Genomic DNA, 13,200 nt, shown 5'->3' on the forward strand with positions numbered 1-13,200 from the left:
GGTTCTGAAATCACCCTTCCTTTTCACTCCTCTGCCCTGACTTCCTCTCTCACCACGCTCTCCTGCTCTCCACCTTCACCCTCTTCGGTGGGATTTCTGCATTTCAGCCAGAGGGTCCTGTCTGCAGCTACCAGATGCTCCCCACCCTAGGGGAGCTCAGCGGCACGTCTGCACTTGGACCTTTTCAACCTTCTTCCTCCCGCAATTGGAACTGACTTTCCCACGCCCATCTCACACTTGAGAATCTGTTTCTTGTTTCTTGTGTTTTTTTTTTTTTTTTGTTCCCCCCTGGTGGACAATGGTGAGGAGGGTGAAGGAAGGTTAAAAGCCACTGCTCTACAGGATGAAAAACTAAACTTGTCATTCTTCAGATCCCTCCCAGTCTGGCCCCAGCCTACCCTTCCAGCTGCATCTAACTGTGCTCCAACATACCACACCCTCTGTGCGCCTGCTTTTCTTGGAACGTTCTTTCCTCATTGCCCAGTCTGGCACCCCCCTGACTTTGTCTTCTAGACCCAGTTCGAATATTCCCTCCTCTGGGAAACTTCCATCTCCCCAGCAGAAATCCTGCCTCCAGTGACGGTTCATGCAGGCTTCTGGAGCGTTGGGCAATGTTCCTCATCTGTGGACTTGCTGGCCTCTTTCCCGTTGGCTTCTTGAGGCCTGAGCTGCATCTGATTTCTCTGTCTCAGGGGCCCAGCATGGTCATTGGCCCTCGCAGTGTTTCCTGGATGATCATTGTGCTGTTCCTGAGTCAGGGCTGCCGTTGGAGGTGACATCTGTGACTCCGACCTATGCTTGAATTGGTGGGCAGAACCTGCTCGGTGGGCCAGGACAATGCTTCCTTCCATTGCCCCTGCCTTAAAAAGTCCTCATAGGCCTCCTTTGCAATCAGACTGCTGCCAAGAGACCTGCCCTGGACCTTGCCTGCCTCTCCAGACCCCAGCTGCCAGCTCTTCTGCCAGTGGGCAGTGGTCCCCAGCACCATTCCCATTGTCAGCCAGCACTTTTCTGGACACTCCCAGGCCACTTGGAAAGCTGGGCACTTCCCTTACGTGGGCTGATTCGCCTACACGTGGGCTTCCTTGGCTCTAGGCTGACTCCGGCTCCATCCAGCAGCAGACTGGGGAAGAGGGAGAGGAAGAGATAATGGGCTGAGTTTGAGTGGAGGGTCCTTTTGGGCTGGGCCCATCTGCTACTTCTCATCTCTGTCCCCAGCTCCTTCCTGATCACCTGCTCATCTTACCTGTCTCTGTCCCCAGATATCTGTTCCAAAAACCCCTGCCACAATGGTGGTTTATGCAAGGAGATTTCCCAAGAAGTGCGAGGGGACGTCTTTCCCTCATACACCTGTACGTGCCTTGAGGGCTACGCGGGCAGCCACTGTGAGATGAGTGAGTATCTGGGGGTGCTTGTTGCCTGTGTCTGGCAGTAGACCCTGAGCCACAGCCTTGGTGGCATAGGCCATGTGCTGGCCTTAGTCCCTCCCTGCCGTCCCCACCCCAGTGGAGGTGTCAAGGCCTCCTCTAGGGAGATTAAGAGAGAGAGACAGAGCCTCAGTTAGACCAAGGGGGTAAAAGAGTCCTGTTGTTTCTTCCTTCTCTCTGCCTGGCCCTCTGTCCTGAGACTGCTGGCCAGGCCTGACGCTGCTGCAGAGGAGTGAGGGCTTGTGGTCACCCTGGACGTTGTGGGAGTGCTGTTTCTTGAGTCACCATGAGCCAGACACACAGCATTAGGGTTAAGTTGTGAGGATTTTTCTACCTAAGAGGGGAAAACAAACACATTCTTAGTCTTTTGGGGCCCAGGAACTCAGTAAATCAGGCTTGGTTTCAGAGTCTGACAGTTCCTGGCCCAGGTTTGACCTGTGGCCTCATCACAGAGCTCGGGGGAGGAGGGAGAGGCCTCGGCCAGCTGAGCTATCCCCTCGAGGTCGGGTGGTCAGAGGCCCTGCGTGCCCACAGGGGCCTTGTGTGACCTGCCTGGTTATCCACTTGGCCACAGAATGGCCCTAGGTGGGGTGCCAACAGCAGTTCCCCTGCTGTCCTCCCTCCAGGCCCAGCTGGAGTCCCTTGCACTCAGTGCTCCCGCCCCACCAGGACTCCTCATGGGGTAGGCGGGTCGCCCACACGCGGGCCCAGGGATGGGTGGAGTGGGGGTCCTAGGTTTCTGAATCTAGCAGGTCGGTTGCTGAGCATCTTGGGTAGGGGGCAGGGGACATCTTGCCCTCCTTCAGGGAGATGTGGGGATGGGCTCTGAGGTTTGCTGGCCTCTAGAAGGAGAGGGCAGGGGGCTTGAGCCAGCTGGGTGGGAGCAGGAGCCCTGGGAGAGAGCAGGTCAAATGTGTAGGATGTCTTTTACCTCCCGAGTGGCCCTGGGGCCTGTGCCTTGGGCCCTGGCCTGAGGCCAGATGTGTTTGAGATCTGGGTGGAAGGGGGTATATATGGTTTGGGGGACAGGTTGCTAAGGCAATCAGAGCCCTGGGTGGGGCCGGGTGGGGCCACTAACGAGTGTCTTGGGAGCTGAGGTAACTGTGGGTATGCCTGAGTTGGAATTACCCACCCTGACTTCTAGCTTCTGGGCCTGAGATCTGCCCCAGGCTGGACATGGCTGCACCCAGGAAGAAGGCAGGGGTGACCACACAGTGGAGGAAGCCCTCAGAGGGACCTTCGTAGCTCTTCCTTGCCTTTTATGTGGTATGTTTCCTTAGAGCCAACAAGGACCCTGTGGGCCCGAAGAATGCACATTGGACTCCTTCAGGGTGTGAGTATGGTGGGGTATAGGGATTGTCCTGGAGGCAGACTGGGGTCAAATCTCAGCCACTGGCCGAGCTCTGGTCTTGGGGCTCTGGCTTCACTTTGTGCGTTCCCCTCCCTGCCAGAGTGCGCTAACACCGAGCTCGTCTGAGCCTGTGATGCTGGAGGAAGAATAGATCTGTCTGTGGGTTCTCTGCTTGGCAGCTGGAAGGCCCAGGAACACGCTGGGGGATCCCCAGGTGATGAGAGAAGCTTGGCCTGTAGGTGGGCCTCATAGCTGTCCTGGGTTCCTGGGACCGCACTGCTGGAGTGATGGTGAGGGGGATGGGGCCTCGGCCAAGGGCATGTTCACAGATGGCTAGGTGAGGGTCCACAGGTGGAAGGCACAAAGAGGGAAAGCAGAATGGCATTTGTGCCCCAACTGGAGAACTCCTACTAGTGGGATTCTAGAAAACTCCAGGCAGATTGGCTTCTTACTTTGTGTACAGTGCTGGTACTGTTCACTGCCAACCAAGGTAACCCTTCTCCCAAAGCCACCCTCCTGAGGAAGCCAGGGGCTGGCTGAGGATGGCGTCCCTTCCTGGTGGGGGGGGGACACTGAGGAAGAGGGGGTCACACTGGTATTCTGTGCACCAGACTAATTGCTGCCAGATGCCCTATATGAACGTGGCCACCTCCCACAGCCTGGAGGGGGACTCTGTTTTCCATGAGTGCCAATCAAGGCCATCCCCAGAGTGCTACCCTGGCTGGGATCCTCTGGCAGCCCTGGGTCCTGGCCTCCTAGGACTCTGCCCAACCCCCTTGTCCTCACCACTCCCAGCCACACAGCTTTTCTTGGCAGCTTGTCCTGGGCACTGCCTTCATTGTCCCTTTGTGGTCTTTGTTCTGAGAGGCTCTGAGGTGCTCCCCGGCCCTGGGGCCTAGTCAGAGGCCATTGAGTCTTATTTTCTTGTCCATTGGGTCCCAGCTGGGCCCAGGAACCTGCTAGGATAGCCCCCTGACTGCCACCTCCCTCCCCTCAGAGTGTGTCGAGCCGCTGGGCATGGAGAATGGGAACATTGCCAACTCACAGATCACCGCCTCATCTGTGCGTGTGACCTTCTTGGGTTTGCAGCATTGGGTCCCGGAGCTGGCCCGCCTGAACCGCGCAGGCATGGTCAATGCCTGGACACCCAGCAGCAATGATGATAACCCCTGGATCCAGGTATGCCTGGGGATGGCCCTGGGGCGGAGCGATGGAGAGAAGGCTCGATGAATGTTCCTGCATTTGGGGGTTACCATGGGAGGGTTCATCACTGGAGTTCAGGTGGCAAGGTAGCAAGTTCCCACAGATGAAGTGTCTGTAAGTGGATAGCATCCCTGGGGGAACCTGGTATGGGGTTAGGGTGAAGGGGGAGCGGGCCCCAGGCTGTGGAGGGCTGTGGGTATTCGATGAGGCCTCTAGAGGCCGGGGCAGAAGAAGCAGGCACTTTGTGCGGGTGGTGTGCTCAGCTGCCCCTTCTTTGCTGCTGTTGTTGGGTTGTTCCCCCACCCAGTGCGGAGAGTGAAGGGATGGGTCTGCTTGGATCTTGAGTGGAAAGAACCCAGGAGATAAGGGTGCCATCTCCCCTGCCCTGTGTCCAGGTGAACCTGCTGCGGAGGATGTGGGTAACAGGTGTGGTGACGCAGGGTGCCAGCCGCTTGGCTAGTCATGAGTACCTGAAGGCCTTCAAGGTGGCCTACAGCCTTAATGGACATGAATTCAATTTCATCCATGATGTTAATGAAAAACACAAGGTAGGTCTTGTTGGGGCCTGAAAGAGGGGCTGTGGTCCATACCCCCTAAGGTTCTAGCATTGACTGAGGACCCCCAGTGAGTCCAGAGAACCCTGGGTGATTGGCCATGACATGGGTCTTCGGATGCATCTTGGCTTCTAGAAATTGGGAAACCCAGACTGTGTCCATGTTCTGTGGTTTACAAGCAATAGTCCCACTTTAGAGATGAGACTAGTGAGACCCAAAATGGTACAGTGACCTGTTGAGGGTGGTAGTGGTGGTGGAGCTGGGTTTCATTCTGAGCCTTCAGGGGTACATGTACAGTTGTGTAGGTTGTACACTGCTCAAGGACATCATTACTAAGCAGGCACCATTCACAGTACAGGCATTGTACATTTGTGGAACTCTGTCAGAAAATTGTCATAATAAACTATTTGAAAAAGGAGTGCCTTTTCCTAATTTGCAAAGAGGTACCCTGTAGGTTACAGGTGACCCTGTGTCAACTATAGGGGTTTATGCCCAGGCTCCATGATGATTAAGGAAAGTGAGAGGAGAATCTGTGTGGAGGGGTACGGAGTGACCAAAGGAGAGTCTGCTATGTGAGCCCCTGCTGGCTCTTCCAAGTCCTCTTCACCCTTCCAGCCCCACCTCTGCCTCCCAGGTCTGAAAAGGAAGATGATGTAACCCCAGGGAGGGGGACTGCCCAGATGGATCCCCCTCCCCCAGTCTTGTTCCTTCCCTCCTAGGAGTTTGCGGGTAACTGGAACAAAAATGCGGTGCATGTCAACCTGTTTGAGACCCCTGTGGAGGCTCAGTATGTGAGGTTGTACCCCACGAGCTGCCACACGGCCTGTACTCTGCGCTTTGAGCTACTGGGCTGTGAGTTGGACGGTGAGTGCTGGGGGTGCTGGTAGGGGGGTGCCAGTAGGGGGGCACTGTGGGCCAGTCCTAGGAGGTGGCCCTCCCTGCTGCCTCTTTTCTCAGCCAAACTGAGCTGGGTAGGGCAGCAACAAGGCCCGGGGACCAGGCTTCACTCAGGAAACGCACTCTAGGGACTCACCTGGCCATAGCAGTCCCACCCAGGTGTTTGCTGTCGGCCAACCCATGACCCAGGGCGTTCTGGTTGATAGAGAAAAAGACATCGATTTTCAAAGTATTTTCACTTCTGGTTGGCTCCTGTCCTGTAGCTTCTAGAACATGTAGCATTAGGTGTGTTTGGCAGATGTCAGCTTTACGAGGGCAGATAATTTGTCTGTTTTGTTTGCTTCGGTATTCCCAGTGCCTAGAATGGTGTCTGGTTTATAGGGACTCAATAAATACTTGATGAATGAGTGAATGAATGAATGAGGGGCGTGGGGCCCTGATGAATGATTTATTAAGGGTACACATCTGGTAGGTATTAAGACTTGGTCTAGATCTCTGGGCTCCCGGCCCCACCCATCCAGAGCTTTCCTTGCCAAACTCTTAGAGTCTGCACTCCAGAGAAACACAGGGGCTTCTTGGACCATGGGGCTTGGAGCTGGTGCTTCCTGCTGCCTTTTCCAGAGATTCCCAAAGAAATTCCCCAGATGGTGAGCAGGGCGGGGGGGTGGGTGGAGGGGACCAGAAAGGGACAGCTTTCTGCAGACCCAGGAGACAGCCTTGGCGAGGTTAGGGTGCAGGGTTTGGGCTGACAGACATTGCCTCAGCGCAGCTCAACTCAGCTTTCCTTTTTGAGGTCTGGGTATTTCTCTCTCTTTGCAGCCACAGTGCCACCTGCTGGCCGTCAGTGGAACTGTAAGACTCGCTAAGCGGAGCTGCAGAGTGGAGGTTCTTATCTTACCCACTGGCATTTTTATCTTACCCAGACCTGCCCTCCTGCGCCCCCTCTTTCCCCTCTGTGACACCTCTTCCTGTTGTCTCATTTCAGACACCACCCAAATACCCCTCATGAGTTCAGTGCCTGGCTGGGTTTAGTGTTTTTCGTGTGAACTTGAGTAGGTATGCTTCCTCCACCAGGGGGCCTTTTGAACCTTACTGTTTCAGTGGGGAGTCTAAGACTGCCTTCTGCTAGAAGGAAATGTAGCCTACTGGGAAAGGACAGAGCCAGGTCTGTGTACCTCTCCCTGGAGTCCCTGCCACTTGCTGTTTTGGCTTGAAGCCTTTGGCCATTAAAGTTGCCTGGATCCAGGCATGGCTGGCCTCTGCTCAGGGCCAAGAGAGGATGAGCGTTGCAAACCCAGGAAGCCCAGATACCCTGTCTGCTTCCTTCAGGGTCTGGACCACTCCTTTCCCTATAGGCCTTCCAGTCAGCTGGAGAGTGTTGGTGCATGCGTGCATGTGTGTGGGTGGGGCTGAGGTCTGGGGGTACCTGGGATTCCACAAGGGATTCCTCTTTGCAGGCATGGTGCCTTTGGTGAATTAATTATTTAATTCAATTGATGTTTATTAAGATACTGATTAAGCCCTTCCTGGGTACTTGGCTCTAGGGCATGATTGCCTGACCTCATGGAATTTGCATTGTAGCAGGGGAGGCAGACTTGAGGCAAGGAACAGATGACAGAGAGCAGTAACAGCTCTGAAGAAAAGCTAGAGGGTGATGAGATGATTATGACTTGGGGTGAGGGGAGAGAGCAAGACAAAGACTGCTCTGTTGGGAAGGCCTTTGACTGGGGGCCTGAATGATGGAGAGCCAGCCACATGAAAAACTTAAAAAGAGCACTGCAGGCAAGGAATTGGTAAGTGCAAAGGCCCTGGGGCATGTTGAAGGATGGAAGGAAGGCCAGTGGAGCTGGATCCTAGAGACTGAGGGGCAGCTTGGTGGGTGAAGAGCCCCAGGGACCCACAGTGTCATCACCTAGGAGCTTCTTAGATATGCAGACTGAGGCTGGGTGTGGTGGCTGACACCTATAATCCCAGCACTTTGGGAGGCCGAGGCGAGTGGATCATCTGAGGTCAGGAGATCAAGACTAGCCTGGCCAAAACCCTGTCTCTACTAAAAAAATACAAAAATTAGCCGGGCATGATGGCGGGCGCCTGTAATTCCAGCTACTAGGGAGGCTGAGGCGGGATAATTGCCTGAACCCAGTCAGGAGGCGGAGGTTGTAGTGAGCCGAGATCATGCCACTGCACTCCAGCCTGGGTGACAGAGCGAGAGTGTGTCTCAAAAAAAAAAAAAAAAACCAGACTAAAAGCCCCAGCCTACATTTGCTGAAACAGAATCTTTTTTTAACAAGATCCCCAGGTGGTCTGGGAGAATTACTCCCCTCGTATCTTATTTTATAGATGGGGAGACTGACACCCAGAGAGAGGAAGGGACTTCCTAGAGTGATGGAGCTGACAGTTCTGCCCCTTCCCCGATGCCCTTTCCAACTGTATTTTACCAGGAAGGCTGTCTGACTTCCTGGGGAGGCTGAGTGAGGAGGGTATGAACCGCTAGAAGCAGATGATCTGTAGAGAGGCCTGCATTGAGCACATTGTGCAGAATTGGTGTCCTCTGCAAAGCTGCCCAGGTTTTAGCCTGACTCAGGCCTCTCCTCTTCTGGGACCAAGGGGCAACCAGTTCCCAGTCCAGTAGCCTCTCTTTGAGGGGGAAGGTGGTGGTTCCCTGGTGCACCACCATCAGGAGGCGATGGTCCCATCGGCAGGCATTGTCAACACACCCTGGAGGCAAATGTCTTGAGTGGTGAGGGTGCAGGTGTCTGAAGGGCAGTGACGTAACTTAGTTGGCTCCCAGATTGCAGGGGGCTCTCCAGTCCCACCGTCCACTCCTGCCTCCCTCAACTCCCCAGAGGGATAGACACTTGTGGAGTGAGGAGACACTCCCATCATTCTCTTGGGAGTTGTATCTCCTGCCCATCCCCAACTGTTCTATCCATATGCCATGTGCAGATACGAATGCAAGTCAGCCCAGCACATTCCTGAGTGTTTGAGGCAGGGCTGAGTGAAACAAAGGCCAGCTTCCCGGGCCAGCCCTCACAGGCCTGTGTGACAGCATGCCCAGAACATCTGAGTGTACGAAGGCCCTCTGGGAGACACTAAGTCAGGGGGCTTCTGGGGAATGGAAATAGAGATGTTCCTGAGCCCCAGGAGTGGTCTGATTTCTCTAACTGCCAGCTGCTGGTGGGCAGGGCTGTTGTCCTGTTCATCACTGGGTCGCCACCAGGCAGGCCTTCATCATCTAGCTGGGATGTGTGGATGGTGGAGGTGATGTCATAGTGTGACATTAAGAGTTTGTATGTGGCCGGGCGCGGTGGCTCAAGCCTGTAATCCCGGCACTTTGGGAGGCCGAGACGGGCAGATCACGAGGTCAGGAGATCAAGACCATCCTGGCTAACATGGTGAAACCCCGTCTCTACTAAAAAAAAAAAAACAAAAAAAAAACTAGCCGGGTGCGGTCGCGGGCGCCTGTAGTCCCAGCTACTCGGGAGGCTGAGGCAGGAGAATGGCGTAAACCCGGGAGGCGGAGCTTGCAGTGAGCTGAGATCTGGCCACTGCACTCCAGCCTGGGCGACAGAGCAAGACTCCGTCTCTAAAAAAAAAAAAAAAAAAAGAGTTTGTATGTGACTTGGGCACGATGCTTAATGTCTTTCAGTTTTTTCATCTGTAGAATGGGCTTACTAATTCCTACTTCATTTAGTGTTTTTTTTTCTTTTTTTTTTTTGGTGGCAGAAAAAAATGACTGAAGTAAGCACTGAATAAATGAGGTGGTTGTTATTAAAGTTGATAGTGGCTGTGCCATGGGATGGATGGGAGGCCGAGGTGATGGGGACAGTGCTGTGAGTCCAGAAGAGGAAGAAATCCTGCCCAAGTGAAGTAGAGCAGGCTTCTTGGAGGAGGTGTCTCCAAAGTCAGGCATTGAAGGAGGGCAGGAAGTGGTAGAGCAGGGGCTTCCCTGGTGCAGAGGGAGAAGGGTGGTGAGTGGGAGGTCTTGGGTGATCTGTGAGGAGCTGAGCCCGGCTGGTTGTGGTGAGGAACTGGTGGGGCCGGCAGTGAGAAGGTCGCACAGTTGGCCCTGCAAGGTGGATGGAGCTGCTTTCTGTTGCTGAAGAGCATGCCAGGGGCTGGTCAGGATCCACAGAGTTCTTTCCGCTTCATCGCCTTGTGCTCCCGGAGCCCCTGGGAGCTGTGGATCCCAGATCCAGATGACAGCCCACCTTGCTGGCAGGATGCTTCAATCCCCTGGGCCTGAAGAATAACAGCATCCCTGACAAGCAGATTACGGCCTCCAGCAGCTACAAGACCTGGGGCTTGCATCTCTTCAGCTGGAACCCCTCCTACGCACGGCTGGACAAGCAGGGCAACTTCAACGCCTGGGTTGCGGGGAGCTACAGTAACGATCAGTGGCTGCAGGTGGGCCAGCCCCTTCTTGGGATGCAGAGCTGGGGTTGGGTGGGATGAGGTGGGACTGCCAGATCTTTGACCTCTCCCCAGCCCAGGCTTCTGCTCCCCTAGAGAGTTCTGGAAAAGCCTTATTTTCCTTTGGCTTTTCTTTCTTCTTCACACCTGTACTCCCTTCTCCTGATCCTGCTTCCACTAAGGTGGAAAAAGGATATGTGTGTGTGTGTGTGTGTGTGTGTGTGTGTGTGAGTGCGCGCGCGCGCGTGCGTGTGTGTTTATACACAGGAGGAGAGCTGCTCCATGGGCTGCCACAGGGTTGACAAGGCTCAGCCTGTGGACAGCAGGGCAGAGGCGGAAGAGGGAGACATGACCCAGGCATCTTGGGACCTCTCCCCTGAGCACAGCGTACATATTCTCTGACTCAGTGTCTAAGAAGCCACCATGTGACAGCCCTTGTCTGTCATTGAAACTGGGAAACAAAAGAGAGTCATGGAAAGCCAGAGCTTGTTTTATAGATGAGGAAGCTGAGAGCTGGCAGGACGACGATCTGCCTGGTACCCACCTGCTGGCTGGCAGTGAGTTGGGTTTACACCTGGATGTTGGGGAACTGTGTGTCCAGGCGCAGCTGGCAGGTTCTCCAGGGAGATCAGGGACTGGGGACAGGAGGTCTGTCTCAGGGCCCCATGGAGCACACTGTGGAGCTGGGTTTCGTGAGTTGCTACCTGGCTGTGGACACCCTCGGGACCAGTGTCGACTGTGGGCAGCGCTGCAGGGAGCCTCTAGAGCAGTTCATGCCCCTCCAGGCTGTGGCCTCCTTCTTCCCATCACAGCATAGTGCAGTCTCAGGCAGGGGTGGTTGCTATTGAGTTGGCCAGGGCCCAGACTACGAGCCTTACAGCAGTGAGGTACCGAACACTATGTGTGGCCAAGTAGGTGGTATTATTTATGTCCCCCAAGGCTTTTTTTTTTTTTTTTTTTTTTTTTTTCTGAGACAGAGCCAGGCTGGAGTGCAGTGGCGCCGTCTCGGCTCACTGCAACCTCCGCTTCCCGGGTTCAAGTGGTTCTTCTGACTTGGCCTCCCTAGTAGCTGGAATTTCAAGTGGTTCTTCTAACTCAGCCTCCCTAGTAGCTGGGATTACAGGCACCCGCCATCATGCCCAGCTAATTTTTTGTATTTTTAGTAGAGACAGGGTTTCACCATGTTGGCCAGGCTGGTCTCAAAATCCTGACTTCAGGTGATCCACCCGCCTCAGTCTCCCAAAGTGTTGGGATTATAGGTGTGAGACACCACGTCCGGCCTTATGCCCATTTTATAGCCAAGGAAACTGAGGCTCAACCAAGTAGTTTTTTTTCAAAACTAGAATTCATGCCTCAGTGTGTCTACCTCTTTTCACCTTACTGGAGATGGTCCAAGCAGAGAAAATGTGGTTGATTTCTTCTGTAGGTGGACCTGGGCTCCCCGAAGGAGGTGACAGGCATCATCACCCAGGGGGCCCGTAACTTTGGCTCCGTCCAGTTTGTGGCATCCTACAAGGTGGCCTACAGTAATGACAGTGCAAACTGGACTGAGTACCAGGACCCCAGGACTGGCAGCAGCAAGGTGGGTGTCTGACCAGCTGCCCACTCTTTGCCATTCCTTCATTACTTCCCTGGGAGTCTGGCCTGGGGCTCTGAGGGGAGGGGGGCTGGCTTGGGGTCCTCCTGACACCCGCTCTGCCTCTAGATCTTCCCTGGCAACTGGGACAACCATTCCCACAAGAAGAACTTGTTCGAGACGCCCATCCTGGCTCGCTATGTGCGTGTCCTGCCTGTAGCCTGGCACAACCGCATCGCCCTGCGCCTGGAGCTGCTGGGCTGTTAGTGGCCACTCGCCATCCCCAGGTCCTCCTGCTTTCCATGGGCCCACCACCTCCTGGCTTCTCAGCCCCTTTAAATCACCATGGGACTGGGGACTGGGGAAGGGGAGGGTGTTCAGAGGCAGCACCATCACACAGTCACCATCACACAGTCACCCCTCCCTCCCTCTTCCTCACCCTCCACCTCTCACAGGCCCTGCCCCAACCCCTAAGTCCCATCCCCTAACCCCCAGCCCTCACTGTCCTGTTTTCTTAGGCACTGAGAGATCTGAGTAGGTCTGGGATGGACAGGAAAGGGCAAAGTAGGGCGTGTGGTTTCCCTGCCCCTGTCCAGACCCCCAATCCCAGGCGTGTGTGTCTCTGTCTCTCCTAGCCCCTCTCACACACCGCATTCCCGTGGTGTCCTCAAGAAAGGCCCAGAAGCGCCAGGCTGGAGATAACAGCCTCTTGCCCATCAGCCCTGCGTCGGCCCTGGGGTACCATGTGGCCACAACTTCTGTTGCCCCCTGTCACCAAAACACTTCCCCTTGTCTCCCTGGATACCTCTCTTGTCCCTTGTCCTGAAGCCCAGTGAGACAGAAGGGGGCGGGGTGGGTCTATGGGGAGATAAGGGAGTGAGGTCAGAGGAGGGCCTGGGTTGGCAGGGTGGGTGTTTGGGGCCCTCTGTGCTGGCTTTTCACCCCAGAGGACACAGGCAGCTTCCAAAATATATTTATCTTCTTCACGGGAACTCTTGGTGTGGTTTGTTATTGTTTCATGGGAATGGGATTTAAATTGCGCTGGTTTCCCCATCCTTCACCTGTGGTCCTCTCTGAGCCCCAGCTTGCTTGCTTTTTTTTTTTTTTTTTTTTTTTTTTTTTTTGAGACAGTCTTGCTCTGTTGCCAGGCTGGAGTGCAATAATGTGATCTTGGCTCACTGCAACCTCTGCCTCCCCGTTCAAGCGTTTCTCCTGCCTCAGCCTCCCAAGTAGCTGGGACTATAGGTGCATACCACCATGCCCAGCTAATTTTTGTATTTTTAGTAGAGACGGGGTTTCACCATGTTGGCCAGGATGGTCTCAATCTCTCGACCTTGTGATCCACCTGCCTCAGCCTCCCAAAGTGCTGGGATTACAGGCGTGAGCCGCCGTACCTGGCCCCATCTTTCTTTATGTCACCTGCCTGACTACACATAGCTTCATAGCAGGCGGAGGGAGTCAGGACTTCCAGGTCCTCAAAGCCTGACTTCCCCTCTTCCCTCTGCTTTCTATCTCCATGCCCATTTGGCCCTGGGCCCCACAGCTGCTGCCTGGTCAGGGGCCCAGTGAGCGCCTGGCAAACGCTGTCTCCTGAATGCTTTTGCTCCCTTCCTGCCAGGAAGACCAGCTGGGGCAGCTGGTTTTCCCCTTCAGCAGTTTCCATTCTCTCTGTAACTGAAGTGGTGGGCTGGAGGAACTATTAGACCAGTGAACCTGGGCGCCTTCAGAACTGGAGTTCCTGGGGTGGGTGCAGCATGGGACTAGAGGAGGGGGCCAGGG

General features: G+C 54.8%; 1 protein-coding gene and 1 long non-coding RNA gene across 2 annotated transcripts in view; both read left to right on the forward strand.

The window, feature by feature from the left end:
* Window positions 1-12,413, forward strand: part of MFGE8 (milk fat globule EGF and factor V/VIII domain containing) — a 14,642-nt gene extending 2,229 nt beyond the window's left edge. The window contains exons 2-8 of the mRNA XM_037987704.2: window positions 1,263-1,394; window positions 3,776-3,957; window positions 4,377-4,529; window positions 5,255-5,399; window positions 9,655-9,839; window positions 11,272-11,427; window positions 11,551-12,413. Coding sequence (XP_037843632.1) covers window positions 1,263-1,394; window positions 3,776-3,957; window positions 4,377-4,529; window positions 5,255-5,399; window positions 9,655-9,839; window positions 11,272-11,427; window positions 11,551-11,688 — 1,091 coding nt within the window. The 3' untranslated portion in view covers window positions 11,689-12,413. The remainder of the gene's footprint in view (window positions 1-1,262; window positions 1,395-3,775; window positions 3,958-4,376; window positions 4,530-5,254; window positions 5,400-9,654; window positions 9,840-11,271; window positions 11,428-11,550) is intronic.
* LOC119620293 (uncharacterized) lies at window positions 5,406-7,062 on the forward strand. The gene is made up of 2 exons (XR_005236839.2): window positions 5,406-6,079; window positions 6,252-7,062. It is a non-coding gene; the product is annotated as an uncharacterized lncRNA (long non-coding RNA).
* Window positions 12,414-13,200: the final 787 nt, after the last annotated feature.

Source organism: Chlorocebus sabaeus, chromosome 29 (genome assembly GCF_047675955.1).
Source record: "Chlorocebus sabaeus isolate Y175 chromosome 29, mChlSab1.0.hap1, whole genome shotgun sequence".
In the NCBI taxonomy this organism is placed as follows: Eukaryota; Metazoa; Chordata; class Mammalia; order Primates; family Cercopithecidae; genus Chlorocebus; species Chlorocebus sabaeus.